The following is a 15,806-nucleotide window of genomic DNA, read 5'->3' as shown; positions in this document are numbered from 1 at the left end:
CCGTCTGCTTGCTGGACAAGTTTGCTCCCACGCAGGTCACTCTGAGCAGCAAGGTGTGGACAGCACTGTAACCCCTGAACGCTGCTCTCCTGGGAAGGGGAGGCAGACAGCTTCAAAGGGCTGAGCCCTGGAGCCTCCAGTACCAGAGTTCAAGCACCAGGAGGAATGCTGGGCTTCCTGTCTGTGCCCTGGGAGGACTGGCAGCCCAGTAGCCCTGAGAAACCCTGGATGGAACCAGGCGAGCACACCTGGGACCAGCCAACCTGGCCATTTGGCTAGAGACATAGCCTAGTTCCCAAGGAGTAGGTTTGGTTCTGAGAATTATTCTGGGCAGCATTACATTTGCTAACGTGGGGGATCTAAGGCCTTGACACTGGTTACGGAAGTCAGTCTTCTCACAGCATGCCTCCCTCTAACTCTTGCAGCGGCACCTCAGAGAGCCGTGGGGACTTGGGAACGGAAAAGGAGCTCTGGCCCTGGGATGCCTGTGCAGCCCCCTGCCCTGTCTCCGTGTCAGTCCCAGGAGGCCCTTCCTCCCCGCCAGGGGGCGAGCAGCTGAGGGGAGGGATTTACCAGCTAAGTCGGCTTTCCCGCATCAAGTCCCGGAAAGCAAAGGCACAAATGCTCAGGGGCAATAAGGGGAAACCTTTCCCAGCCCGCAGGCCCTCCCTCCGTCCCCCTTAAGCCCGGCAGTTACTAGAACAGCCAGTGAGATCCAAGAGAAGAGCAGGGCTGATCGTGAGTGGCATCTGTCCCTCGTGTGACCCGTGCCCGGAAGTGTGATTTCATTATAAATGAATCGTTTATTTCTTGAAAAATAGACATCAACTATTTTAAATAAGGCATTTACCGCCCCCTCCAAGAAAAGAGACTGTAATGTGCCTTGAGCTTTTTTCCTAATAAAGAGTTTTATTTGATGTTACAGCTCCTGCAAACTCATATTGAAGAAGGAGAATGGTAAAGGTTTTGGTTTCTTGAATTAGGCAGTTCTGGGCTTGAATCCCAGCTCTTCCACTCAGCAAAGTGACCTCAGACAAGTCACTTCGTCGCTGTGAGTCTTGAGTCACCTTCCAGTAGGGAAAAGCTATCTTGAGGAGGAAATGTGGTGATGTATGCAGAGCTACACACATTCATTTATTAGTTTTTTTAAAACAGAGCATCTGGCTACATTCCAGGTATGAGGGACATAGCACTAGCTCTCATGAGCTTGCCTCCTACTCAGGGGAGAAGCACCAACAATCATAAATAAATGAGGTTGGTTTTGTTTTTTATTTGGGGGTTTTTTTCCTAGTACCGGGGATCAAACTCAGGACCTTGTGCTAGTGAGGGAGGTGCAGCGCCACTGAGCTAAATCCCTGGCCCAAATGAGGTTATTGTAGATAATGATAGACACTATTGAAAACTATAACCGAATAATGAGATGTAGAGTAAGTGAGGAATTGGCATCTTAGACTATTGTAGACAGAATGGTCAAAGAAGTCCAGTCTGGCACTGGAAATGGGAACTAAATGCTGTCAAGGAGCCAGATGTGGAAAAGCCTGCAGAAAGGGGATTCCAGGCAAAGGAAATAGCAAGTGCAAAAGCCCCGAGGCAGGGGCAAGTTTGACATGTTGAAGAAGAAAGGCTGGTCAAGCGGTCAGTAGGTGGTGACCAGAGTATGCAGGCCACTGAAGGCTGTTGGCTGTACTCAGAGGGACACAAGAAAACAGTGGGTCTTACATGAGAAAGGACAGCCCTGATTTTCATTTTAAAGCATGCACTGTTGCTCCTGTGTGGATGGCAGACTGTGGGAAGAGGCAAAGTTGACTGACTGTACGTGGCCCAACACAGAGACCCGCTGGCTGTCTCCCTCCCTCCCTATCCCTCAGTTAATGATGAACCCAAGCCCCTTGACGGTGAGGTCAATGCCATAAGCACGGGCTGGCTCATAGCAGGCACAAGTGGGCAGTGGAGATCCTCAATCAAGTGAAAGGTCTCTTAACCCTTTGCTCCTTGGAAAACCTGGACGAAACCAGGCAGCTGGGATAAGGACAAAGTAAATGTGGGCCGGGTACCAGTGCTTGTGACTGCTGCCACAGGTGCCCTGTGGCCTGGTGGAGAAGGAGGAGCCACACATAGAACCAAACAGAGTAACTGGGCCTCAGGAGCTGAGTCCCTGCTGCAGCTGCTAATTTTTCTTTTCCTAAAACAGATTTCAACTTTATCACACATCCCAGCCCCTTCTTAAAATAAATACCTTACAATGCCCCTTTCGCTGTCTGGCAATAAAAATCCCAAATCATTAAAGCTACCATTCACTGCTTTAAAAAAAAATGAATGTCATATCCTGACTGAACTATAAAAGAAAAAAGAAAATTTATTTTTAAAACAATTATGTATTTTAATACATAAATGCCCAGGCGTGACCACAAATAGGAGACATAATGAAGAAATCTGGCACTTACACAAGTTGAACACTCTAATCCAAAATCCGAGATCCTCCAAAATCCAACATTCCTAGCACCTAGCTAACAGCACAAATGGAAAATCCCACAGCTGATCTTTTGTAATGGTCACAGTCAAAACACAGGCACACTAAAAATGTGATCCAAAATGACCATCAGGCTGTAGTATAAGTTGTATATGAAACAAGAATTTTGTGCTTAGACTGGGGTCCCATCTCAAGATATCTCACTATGTATAGGAAAACGTTCCAAAATCTGAAGAAATCAAAAGTCTAAAACACACACCAAAAAAACCTAAAACACTTCTGGTCCCAAGCATATTTGATAAGTACCTACTTCTCATTTATGGGGATGAAGAAGATAGGGAGGCTTCCTGTAACCGAAGAAAAGGAAGTGTAGGAGCAGAGTTGAGAAGTAACTACGGAGCAGTAACAAACCATGCAAAACTATTTTGTGTTTATTTACATAGGGCAGTTAGACTCTAGGCTCTGATCATTAGGAGTGGGATTTTTATATGGAGGTGTGAAGGTCATGTAGGATGTGTAACAATCTCCCCTTTTATGTATGTCAGCTTCACTGGGTACGTCGTGAGACAGTAACATCCAGGGCGACCCCAAGTACCACCTTGTCTCCCAGTGACTAGACAGCTGAAATTCCCACACACGTTTCTCAGCCACTCTAGGAGAAGAAGAACCTCTTGCTGCTGAGAACTCCACCCAGGCCTGGTCCATAAAATGGTGCACCCAGGGCAGCATTTGGGAGTGCTGTAACTGCATGCTGTGGTAGATGGGCAGGTGCCCCCCAAAACACATCTACATCCTGGCCCCCAAAACTTGTGAGTTATCTTATGTAGAAAAGGGGACTTTGCAGATGTGTCCATATAAGAAGGAGCCATTGTCAGACAGGAGGCTGGGGCAGGAGGATCACCGTGAGCTCAAGGCCAGCTGAACTACATGGATCTCAAAAAAACAAAACAACAAAGGATCCAGGCATAAGAATGGATTAGCAGCTGACAACAGAAACCGGAGACTAGAGGAGGGATGTGAGGAAGATGCCCCAAACCAAGAAATGCAGGTGGCTTGTAGAAGCTGGAAAAGGCCAGGAAACCAGCTTCTCCTTCAGCTTCCAGAGGACACACATCCCTGCCCACACCTTGATCTTGTGGTTTGTGACAGGGTCTCACTATGTAATCCAGGCTGGCCTCAAACTTTCAATCCTCCTGCCTCAGCCTCCCAACTGCTGGGATTACCAGCATGTGCTGCTGCACCCAGCTCCACACCTTAATTCTAAACTTGCCCCTCAGCGCTGTAAGAGAATGCATTTGCACTGTGTGAGGTCACTGAGCTTGTGCTTATAGGAAACCAGTACGTGTGCTTATCACATGCCTTCCATTCATAGGGGTTGTAACAGTTTTCTACTTATGGTCATGATAACTAGGTTCTTTCTGAACTAAAATGCACTGAAGTTTTTTAAAAGGTGAGAATAGCCAAATTAAAGGAAAATAGGAACTTAATAATAACACAGTACTTATGTACTTTGTCAGTACTTACAGAGCTGTTACAAGAATGTCCATGGTTTGCAAAATATCAGATTAAAATATCATCTGGGAATCTCTAAATGAAGGCCTTTCCATTGGGAGATTCTGGAGGATATTACCTTTGCTAATAATGCCAGGTATTTCTAAGAGACAACACAGGCATTATCCCACAGGAGCCCTGGGAGGGCCTCCCCGCTTATATTCAGATAAGGAAGCTGACCCCTACGGGAGGTGAATGTCCCCTCTAAAGTGGCATCCATCCTCCAGGGCTGGCAGCCCCAGGATCTGAACCCAGGTCCTTCTAGGTCCATGGTTGATGCTCTCAACCATTTTTGCCTTGTAGAGGTGCTTGTCTGTGTCCACTATGATGGAGGCAATTTGTGGTTGTCATCAGGAAGAAGCCACCTGCCCCAGTAGGCAATGCTCACGTGAAGGGGAGATGGTAGCCCAGAGATCAGAGAACTCAGGCCGTTCAGTGGTTGCGGCTCAAGTCTCCCTGGCTGGGTGCAGTAAGAGTGGCACTGGAAGAGAAGACACACTGCACTTCCGAAGTGCCTCCTGGCACACCGTGGTCCTGCTCAGGCATGTAGAGGCTCAGGAGCGTCCACGCTGGGCAAGGCCTCAGCCAGAAACACCCATTCCATTCCGCATGGACACGGGCAGGTGGTGTGCAAAATCAAAAATCTTTTATGTGACAGAAATTTGGCACACATTAGTTTAAACTGAAAATTTGCTTATGTAATCAAAATATCTAGAAGTAGACTTAAGTCACAGTGGGATGCAGATCCCAAATACTTTCATATGAATCTAGAGGCTTTCCCTGTGTGGCAACAGATTGGTGGCCACATCCTCAGGTTACACCCTGCCAGCTCAGCCACCTCAAGGGAAAGTCCCCACAGCTAGAGCCGAGGTCCTGGGGCCAGTTGCCATTGGAGCAGTTTGTCCACGTGGTCATCCCTGGGCCAGTTGCTGTGATCCTGGCCAGGCCTTCATTATGAGATCACCTTCGAAGGCCAGTGAGGGGTGTTGTTTTTACTGAAAATTATTAACTGCTAGTTTACAGATATGGAAGCTCATTTCCAAAGAGATTAGGTTCTCCCACAATATCATGTCACCTCCTTTGTTAACCAGATGGTGATTTTTAAAGGTGTCTAATAAAGACTGTGTGTTGGGGGTCCCCAAGACCACCCTCAGATTCAGTGATTTACCAGAACCTGCAAGACTCTGAAAAGCTGTTGTAGTCACAGCTATAGTTTATTACAATAGAAGGATGCAGATAAAAATTGGCAAAGAAAGGGCCGGGGATTTAGCTCAGTGGTTCCGCTGCCTATCTTGCAAGTGCAAAGACCCGAGTTTGATCTCTGGTACCAAAAAAAAAAAAATTTAAAAATCAGGAAAGGAAAAAAGTGCATGGAATGAGACCAGGAGAGAGCCAGCACCCATTCCTGGGTCCTCTCCCAGCACAGCACACATTCCACCTGCTTCTCCCAGGAGTGGCATGTGACAACACGTGCCAAGTGTCTCCCGAGAAGCCCAGCTGGGTCCCACTGGGACCCAGTGACACAGCATGCAGTGCTGCATGACTGACCTCAACTATGGAGACTCCAACCCTAGAGCAACAGGGGCCTTCACCATGAACCACACGGCCAGCCCGAGCTGTCTACCCATGGAATTGCATGGCCCACGCCTCTGAGCTCATCCACAGGCATTTCCTAAGAACATGCAGGGCAAGAGCGCCCCAGGCCTGCCTAGCTGGTTCTTTCCTTTGCAGCCGGCTTAGTTCTTCACAGCAGAGACCCCAAATGAAATCAACTCAACACTCAGCTGAACTGGCGACCACCAGATACTGTACCATAAATGTCCAGTGTGTTTGGATATCCCGGGGGGCGGTGCATTCTTTCTGTCCAGGCGCAAAGCCCAGAGCTGTGGAGGACAGATACTCCCTCGGAGCAGTGTGACCCTAATGGGTACAAGCCACACCCAGAGGACTGTGGAGTCTGGAGCAGATCAGGCCTGTGTTTCAAGCCCAACACTGCCTCTTCCGGGCTGGAAGACACTGCACACGTCGCATAGTACTTGCAGGTATTGCAATAACAACACAAATCATAGCTATGCCTGCACTGACATTTATTCAGCAGTTGCTGTATTCCAGACATGGTTCTCTGCTCCTTGGTTATTCACTCAGCTTTTTAAGGTTATAATATGGCCAAGGTAAGAAACATGTTTTAAAGCTCGATGTGGTGGCATACATCTATAATCCTAGCACTCTAGAAAGCCAAGGTAGGCAGATCACAAGCTTCAGCCCAGCCTGGGAAACTTAGCAATTAAACAAGACCCTGTCTCAAAATAAAAATTAAAAAGCACTGGGGATGTAGCTCAGTGTGATGGTCCTGTGTGATGGTTCAATCTCTAGTACCACAATCAATTAATCAATCAATTTTATATTATGAACCAGCACACATGCATACACACAGACATGCACACCCCTCAACTAAAATACAAGCTCACTGTTACTGTGTATGATGGACTCTTGACAGTCTTTTATCTAGTCTTACATTTTCCAACTTTTCCTGCAATGGAATAATAAATACCTTAGGCTTCAATCCATATGGTAACTGCTGAATTCTGCCACTGCATCATGAGAACAGCCATAACCATGGGCTGAAGTGAACATACAGGCATTGCTCTGTTCCGATACAACTTTATTGACAAACACAGGCAGCACCCATCATTTGTTGGTCCATGGACTCTGTGGTATTTTTTTCAGTATTTTAATTTTCAATGCTGGTCATGAAAGTGTTGCTAAAAGTATTATATATAACTTGTGCTTTAAAAGACTTCGTTGAGTCATAACAACCTTATCCAGTAAGTAAGCCCATTTACAGATGAGAAACTGAGGCATAGAGGGTTATGAGGTAACCCTCCAGCGAGGCAACCCTCTTAACCTCTATTCAAAGCATCAATAAAATAGGATATTATTATTATTATTATTATTATTATTGTTATTGTTATTCAACCAGGACTGTGAAGGGACCCAAAAGATCTCAGCTAAATAAATAAATCAGTGTTGGGTTGAAATGGGAGCATGCCTTCCTTTCTCCCAAAGGATTGGGATGCTGATTGATTTGAAAATCTCACTTCTTTGGACTGAGCACATTGTAGAGACATCTACTAGAAGAGTACTACATGCCTAAGACAAAAGATTCAGAAACAGAAAAGGAAATTCTTCAGTGGACAGCTAGAGGTCTGATTCATTAAAACTATTTTTTGGTAGAAACTTGGACTCCTCCTTTTGAACGAAAACAGTTGGCCCCCAATACGTAGGGCCTGGGAAGTAGACTAATGTCCCTTACACTGGAGAACGTGTGAATTTGAGGACAGCAGAGGTGCTTGATGGAAAACAACTATTATAGTCTTATTAAACCTGAATCACTCTGGTATTCAAATTCTGAAACTTCTGCACATCTGCACACCACTTTCTTCATTCACTCATATTTGTTTTACATCAGATTGATTTTGTTTTAGGAGAGAATTTTTTTTTAATGTTCATACCCTTTCTCTTCCACCCCAGAAATACAACCAACATCACAAGATAACTTAGTAGGCCACTAGGCTGATCTATGAGCAGCCTGTATGAGGAAGGACCCGGCCACCCTCCTCTGACTAAGAGAATTTCATCAAGAATGCACACTAATCAGATTATAGCCTCCCTTGCTGCATCCAGGGCCACAGCATCCATCCTGAGGGGCAGTTCTGGGCTCAGAGCCTTCTCTCCAGCCCCTAACCAAATGGTGCACAGCCCACTTTGACAGTGGTCAAAGCCAAGCCCTGAGACTCTGCAGAGAATTAGGCCACAGTGGAAAACTTTGCAGTGCCTTTGTGTGATGTGTGTCTTCACTGGGAGAGAACCCCCCTAAAACCCTCTAAGCAAACAAGACAGCGTTCCATCTGCCCCAGCACCACCAGCCCCAGCACGGTCCTTCCAAGGACAAGTGACAGTCTCAGCTTGTTTTGGGAAAACTCCCTTTCTCAGTTCTACATTCTGGTTCAGATTGATTTTTCTTTTTCAAGTGATTCACTTAGGCTGTTGCTTCTTTAGGACATTGACCATTGATTTCTTTTACTGCAAAGAGTATGTGATGATGAAGAAAATGGTTTTCATGTGCATGACATCCTACAGACTTTGAACCATAGGATTTTTTTGGCTGGGTTAACCGAAAGGGGTTCCTCACTTTCGGGTTTGAAGAAGTGGACAGGGGCATTGACAGTGACCATCAGCCTGGAGCGTGTGCTGCGTGCCCAGCAGGCAGGGTGTTTACACATGTGCTGCCGCCTCCACCCCTCACTGCGCCAGCAGGGGCAGGGGGAGCAGTGGATTTGAAGGGGTCAGTGGCCTTTGGTTAGCTGCAGAGCATGGTGTGAAGGCGCCCACATTTCAGGCTTCATCATGCTTGGGTCAGACAGAAGGGCCCCTCCTACCTGCACTGGGTAACCAAAGCCCGTGGAGAAGGGCAGGGTGCAGATGGAGAATGTTTGCGGTGCCTTCAGCGGGCAGCCTGAGCTGAAACCAAAGGCTTCCACCTTGTCCTCGCTCCAGAGCTACTTCCTATTCACCAATACCAAGTCGCCGCCAATGCTGCCTCTCTTCTGGTTTCTCAGTCTTGCAAACCTGGAAAGTCATTTTCTACTGGGATAAAGTGGTCTGGTCCAGGGCAGCTCTGTCTTACCTGACTCCTGGAACAACTGTACCTTTCTAAGGTCACTCCAGACTCGTCTGCCCTCTGCACAACTTATTTTTTATGAACTTCCTTAAAAAGAGACCCCACCAGCATAGCTTCAAACAACCTAGCAGGCAACACACAAGCAGATTTGCAGAAAACCTGAAACAAGGGGAACACTTGAAAGAGTAGGTGGGTATTGCAGAGTCACCAGAAATTTGGGGCTCTTTAATTCTTTTAATTTTTAATTACACAATAAATATTTAAATCGCCTTTAAAAATTTTTGTAGAATTTTCTGGATAACACCAAAGTTCATTAAGCATCACTTTTAATTTCTGTTCCCTCTTCTCTGCCTTCCAGAAGTAACTACTGTTCTGAGTCGGCTATGTCCTTCCAGATATTTATAAATATGTAAGTGCCCACAAGCAATTCATAGTAATGCTTTATGAATTACTAATAAATGGTAATAACATGCAGTATATAATACATAATTAGGATTTTTCCTTCAACAATATATTTTTGGATGTGTTTACATTAACCCATGGAGACCTGGTTCGTCTCTTCCCATTGAAATTTAGTTTTCCATCAAATAGACTTCATTTTATTTTTCTATTCTCCTTTGGCTGGACAACTAAATTATTTCCAGTCTTTTGCAATTTACTAACAATTCTGTGAGGAATATCTTTTGACGGGCCCTCTGGATCATGTGCATCAGTTTTTCTCGAGGATAAATAATGAAAAATGGAATTGCTGAATATGTTGCCTATTTTAAATTTTTTAACCGAAGAAATGTATGCACATAGCTTTAAATTCATCAAATTCTACAAAGGAAAGTATATAAAAATAGCAGTCTCCAATGACCTGCCACCCTTTCTTTCTGTTCAGAGGCACTTTCAACTTGTGCTGAACTAGGCATGGTGCCACACACCTGTAATCTCAACCCTCAGGAGGCTGAGGCAGGATGATTGCTGTGAGTTTGAGGCCAGCCTGGGCTATGTAGCAAAACCCTGTCTCAAAAAACCAAACAAAACACTTGTGCTGATATTTTTAGCACTTTTCCAAGTTCTAAGTAACACGCTCATGTCAGTGCTGTTTGACATTTTTATTCTGTTTCAAGCATGGCCTCTGGAGCTGCAAAATGCAGGTTGAGACTTGAGTTCTGTTTTCTCACCCTTATTTTCATCACACACGGACACACACGCACACTTTCTCATCCAACTAATCTGTATGAACCAATCATAACTTCAGCTTTCTGCAGATACAGGGTTTGGCTTCTTGTCACTATGCAGATTCTTTCCCCAAAGAGGTCTCATACATGATGATTACTGTCCCGTCTCTGGATGCTGGCCTGGCAGGTGACACTTTTCTGGATAAATCCTTGCAGTAGCGGGTCTGGGTGGCTGCTCTTGTTGCTTCTGGTCCAGCGAGCCGAGGCAGTCACCAGGGACAGGTGCAAAACAGCCGCGCCTCGAAGGGCAAGCGGGGTGGTCTGGGGCAAGTGGTGCACAGAAGCACTCGGCTCTGAGCAGGTCACTGAGTCCCTCCCAGGCTCTGAAGAGCTTGCTCCCTTCATCTGCTCTTGGCCTTTCACCAAGTTCGCTGTGCACCGACTCCCAGCCAGGACCCAGAGAGCTCAGACTGGGTCCTTGAAGCCCTGACGGGTGTCTGTCCACCGGCTCTGCGGCTGGGCTTGATTGTGCATGGCTGTGTGACACCCAAATCAGCAGCTACTCTTCTGTTTTTAGGGTCAAGAAGGGTTTATGTTGCTAACTATTTTTACGATAGAAGTAATACAGCCTCCGCGTAAAAACTTCGAACAAGAAAAGAAGGGTATGGAGCGAGGGTCCGAGGCTGACCTCTGTCCTCCTCCCCACCCCAGCCTCTGCTCTGCAGCCAGAGTACCGGGTTCCAATCCTAGCACTCACCAGCTGGTTCGGCCTTGAGCAAGTTCAACCTCTGTGTCCCTCAGTTTCCTCATCTATAATGGGAAAATAACAATGCTCCCCTCATATAGCTTTGTGGGGATTAACATAATACTTACAAAGTGGTACAGAAAAAGCACTTAATTCGATGTGACCCGGGAATGTGACTAACCTTGTGTTACGCACCCTTTTAGACTAATGGTTCTTAACCATGAGAGCACATTCCAGTGACCTGCAGAATCAACCTCTCTCCTCTCTCTCTCTCTCTCTCTCTCTCTCTCTCTCTCTCTCTCCCCCCCCACCCCACCCCCACCCCCCAGCCCTCTCTGTACCAGGGATTTTATCCAGGGCCTTCGCACTTAACTACGTCCCCAGCCCCTTTGTTTTAATTGTTTGTGTTCAGCCATGGTCTCACTAAGTCACTGAGTCATCCAGACTGGGCTCAAAATTGCAATCTTCTTGCCTCGGCCTCCCAGAGTGCTGGGATTACAGATGTGTGCCACTACCCAGCTCACCTGAGGAACTATAAATTTCTTGGTACCTGGACCCCACCCTCAGCAATTCTGATTTTCTTGATCTGGAATGCAGCCTGGGCATCTGGGTTTTTTAATACTCACCAGAGCATCACAGTGTGCAGCTGGAGCTGAGAACCATTGTGTTACATATTTCTCCTGTGTATCAGTTAGGATAAGTGAGTGTATGTCCCAGTAACAAACATCCCCCAAACTCTGTGCATCTCAGTCAATGTCTCATTCATGGTCCGAGCCCATTGTTATCAGCAGCAGCCCTGATGCACATCACCTTCACTTTGGAACCCAGGCTGACAGGATGCTTTTATCCAGAGCACTGCAGTCCTGTGAAGTGGGGAGACAGACCCTGGGGACCATGCACTGGCTCAGGAAGCTCCGGAGCAGAGGTGAACGTCACTTCTGACAAACGTCACTGGCCAAAGCCCGACGCACGGTCACACCTGGCTCCACAGTGAGACTGTAGCGGAGGCCAGCAGACTTTTTATGTGAAGGGCCAGACAGCAAATATTTCAGGTTTTGTGTGTCATACAGTCTCTCTGTTGAAACGACTTCCCACTGCCTTCACAGTACAAAAATGACCTGTTAAAAAAAATGTACAAACGAAGCAGGGTGCAGCAGCCTGTGCCTGTAACCCCAGCTACTGGGGAGGCTGAGGCAGGATGGTAAGTTCAAAGCCAGCCTGGGCAACTTAGCAAGACTCTGTGTCAAAATTAAAAAATAAAAAGGGCTGGGGATGTGTAGCTCAGTGCTCCCTGGGTTTGTTCCCCAGTACTTAAAAAATAAATAAAGTAAAGTTAAAACCCTGCTTAACTCATGAGCCAGATAATAACAGTCAGCAGGCTAGATCTGAGCTGGGGGCCATAGTGTGCCATCCCCTGGTTTGTAGGTTATCATCCTCCCCCGAGGGAGAGGCACCTCGAGGAGGGACCCCAAGTATGGTTGAACAGCGATGTAGCTAGCCACGTTGGGCGCAGAGAAAGAGAGGGAGGACGAGGGGACGCGTTATCCCCCGTGCTTCACACTCACTGTGACTCGACTTCGTGGGTTCCTCAGGGCCCATCTCGATAAGCTCGTTTCACAGCGGCCCTGGCCCTGGCCCTGGCACGGCGTCATTTCTTAAGGCCTGGTGTTCCCCGGATGTATCGGAGTGGGTTTGTGTTCCTGGGTTTGTTTCATAAGTAATCCTCTGTTAGGTGAGGGCAGAGGATTTTAAACTATCAAGTGTAGAGGGGAGCCCTGCGAGCCCACACTCCCCAGAAGGTCCACCCTGAGTCCAGCATTTCTGTAAGTGTCGGTGCCGGAGTGAACATAGTTGCAATTCCGGGTGTTTGTGGGGAGATTTCAGTCACGAGGAAAACAAAGCTGTGGCCGTCATCCCCGGACCCCACGTGGGGCCGCGCTTTAGGTCAGAGCTGCGCAGAAAGCAGGGGGAGGCTGCGGTCCCGGAGGCCACAGCCGCGTGGCACTGTCCCGTTCTCTTCCCGCAGGACACCACGACGTCCGTGCGCATCGGCCTGATGATGGAAGAGATGATCTTCAACCTGGCGGACACACACCTGTTCTTCAATGACCTGGAGGTTTGTAGTTGCTGTTTCCACTGAGTAGCTGCTTGTGAAGTCACCTTTATCTCCTTTGGGGGAAGCTACTCCTCTCTTTCTTTCCTCTCCCTTTTCTTTCTTTCTTTTTTTCATTTCCTTTTTTTTAGAGACTCAAAACTTTTGCTAGCAACCCCCGAGAAGGTACAGAACTGAGCAGCAGTGGTTCATTGGAAACACAGGTGGCCGGATTATCTCCCCAGCTTTCCTGGGCAGCTAATGGGCTTTTCTCTCTGCTCAAGTGATGGCCACTGACAGTTTTGCTAATCCAATAAAGGCTGTAAAGTTTCTTCCTCCTGAAATTTGCTATTTAATAAGTTTATTAAGGCAAATTAGTACAGATCCTCCTGGGTCAGCAGTAATTAGCAGTAGGCCAGGATGGAAGCTTTTAAAAACAATTTACATTCCCCCAGAAAGCATGTTCTACAAAGAGAGAGAAAGAGTGAGTAGAGAGGATGTGCTTGTTTAGTGTACCTGCTTCTGAGCCCCTAAGCAAGATGCAAAGGAGGTAGGGGAAAGAGGGAGAGCAGCTTTGGAAATCAGTGTAATTCATTTGTCTATATCCACTCTTTGTTGGAAAGATTTGGGAAGGATTTCAAATGAAAAACATATTTAAAGTAGAACTATTAAAGCAAAGGCAAAGAGATAAAAAGCTCTGTAGAGAATAAGGATAAAGACTTGTATGGTCTCACAAAAAAATCAGGCTAACTATTGCAGTCAAGTTTAGAGTTAATCTGTGAGCTTCCTTGTAGCCAAAGCAAGAGGGAAATATGACTTACCTCCCTCTAATGAAAGAGCAAGCAACTTTCTTCAAGGTGAAGAAGAGCTTTGGTCTAATAAGAGGATTCATGTGGGTCTTTTCTGGCTTTGTAAATTACAGTCATGTTATTGGCTCAACAGACTGAAAAAATGAAGAGAGCCTAAAATAAAACTGAATGTGAAAGAACAATTCTATTTACCCTAGTAGGAATATTTTTTTGCCCGATTCTGGACAATCCCTGGGGACTAAACTGTGAAATCAAAATACAAGGGCTGCAGATTCCAAGTCTGTCCTGACCGGCCCGGGTGTTAGTAATGTTTATTATCGGGAGAAGCAGGCAATAGGCCTTGCTTTCCAGGCTGCAAGCCGGAGCGCAGATCCTAGCGGAAATGAGCTCTTGTGCTCTGTACCCTCCACACAAGCCACTAGGGCCCCATTAAATGGCACTGATGTTCTCCACCCAATATCTGTTTCAAAGAAAGAGTCTGCGTAGAGACTTGTTAGGGAAAGAAAGAGCTTTGGAGTAGTGGAAACCATGGGCAGTGATGCCCAGGACTCTGTACCCAAGGCAAGGGGTGGGTACACTTGGCTGTGACTTCACGTGGCCTGGGGAAAAGGGAGACAGACAGGCAGAGACAGAGAGAGAGGAGAACAGTTTGAAAAACAGGCCATTGAATTCAGCAAGTATTTCTGGAGCCTAATGTAGTAAAAACTCAGCTGATGGCCACTGTCAAAACCCAGCTTGCTGGGCCGGGGATTTAGCTCAGTGGTGCCGCTGCCTGCCTCGCAAGTGCAAGGTCCCAAGTTCAATCCCCAGTACCAAAAAAAAAAAAAAAAGCCCAGCTTGCTTTAACAAAAACATGGACATTATTGGCCCTTGCCATCAGAACGTGCAGGGTAGTCTCATTTTGGCCTGTTTCCCCACAGTGTCCACTCTGTGAGAGGGACTGCAGTGTGATTCATCGTGAATTCCCTGGGTCCAGGCAGGGAGCTCCCAGTCAGATCCGGATGTGGGATCCTTTGTGATCGTGGGAAGGGTGTGGAAACATAAACCAATCAGACGTGAGAGCAAGGGACAAGGAGGACCTGGGCGGGCTCTCGGAGGTGTCAGGGAAGGCCACTTAAAGAGGTGACCTTTGAGCTGGGAGATGACATGGAGCCAGCCGGGGGAGATCTGAGGAGGTGGAACAGCAAGTGATGAGAATGAGCGTGCTGTCAGTGGGGTCCAGGAGAAGGCCAAGGCCACCGAGGTGCATGGTGAACGCGCTGGGACAGGGGAATCTGGAGGGAGGCACTTGGCACCCAGAGCCGGGCATGGGGACGCAAAGCAGGAGAGGCCACGTGACATGGCTTGCATGTTGAAAAGACCTCTCTGGATGCTGGTGGAGAGTGGCAGGGGCAGGGGAGAAGAGGAAGCAGGAGACCAGCAGGGAGGTTCCTGCCCTGGCGTCCAGGTGGAGACAGAGCCAAGAGGACTCGCCTGGGGCAGGGAGCAAGACTCCCAAGCTCAGTGTGACCAGCGTGTGGCAGCCTTTACCCCCGCAGCAAAGCAGGAAGGCATGGGCATGGAGGGGGAGCTGCAAGACCATCCTCCTGCCTCGGGTGGTGTGGTCTGAGAGGTCTGAGCCTCCCATCCTAGTGAAGACCCCACACTAATGGGCGGCATAGGCAGCGAAGACCCCACACGCGTAGCCGGGGTTTGGCCGTCTGGACTGGACATCGGGCTCGAGCTGGGGATCCAAACCCCGGCCTTCCCCACCCCAACCCTGCTGGTTCTCTATGTCCCCCAAGTCCATGTCGGTCACACCTCTTGGAGAAGGATTTCAATACCAGCCGGAGCTACTCAGGGAAGCCAGTCTGGGTTAGGGAATAAAGTCAGATTTGTTCCTCTCTGAGCCGTCTGCAAGCAGGGGGCTCGTTCTGCATCCAGCAGGTCCTCGTGGAGAACGTGCTCTTTGTGAGCCCCGTGTCCAAGTGCTGAGGATTCTGCCACACCCAAGACACAGCAAGACCCATGTCCTTAAGGCAGTGCCCCTGACCACTAGGGAGGCAGCTGTTAACTTCTGCCCTGGTAGCATCCTGCCGGGCAAAGTTCTCTGAAGAGAGACCTAGAGAGGCGAGGAGGGGCTCTCACAGAAGCTGCTGTCCCACTTGGTCCATGCAAGTAAGGACTCTAATGTTTGAGCAGAGACCTAAGGAGGTGAGGGAGGGCCCAGGTGGGTTTCTGGAGGGAAAATGCTCAGACAGAGGAAACAGCAGTGCAAAGGTCCTGGGGCATGGCCAAGGTTGGGGGCTTCCA

The 15,806-nt window shown here is 47.8% G+C and overlaps 1 protein-coding gene across 3 annotated transcripts in view; it reads left to right on the top strand.

The window, feature by feature from the left end:
- Eya2 (EYA transcriptional coactivator and phosphatase 2) overlaps positions 1 to 15,806 on the top strand; it is a 230,915-nt gene that overhangs the window by 194,918 nt on the left and 20,191 nt on the right. For all 3 annotated transcript variants that reach the window (XM_004858102.3, XM_021239042.2, XM_013077191.3), the window contains one exon: positions 12,640 to 12,729. In XM_004858102.3, the coding sequence (XP_004858159.2) occupies positions 12,640 to 12,729 (90 nt within the window). The remainder of the gene's footprint in view (positions 1 to 12,639; positions 12,730 to 15,806) is intronic.

Source organism: Heterocephalus glaber, unplaced genomic scaffold (assembly GCF_053883595.1).
Source record: "Heterocephalus glaber isolate CG9 unplaced genomic scaffold, H.glaber_assembly_v1.0 deba00001673, whole genome shotgun sequence".
Lineage (NCBI taxonomy): Eukaryota > Metazoa > Chordata > Mammalia > Rodentia > Bathyergidae > Heterocephalus > Heterocephalus glaber.
The sequence above is the reverse complement of the archived record's forward strand: the minus strand, read 5'-3'. Positions and strand labels throughout refer to the sequence as shown.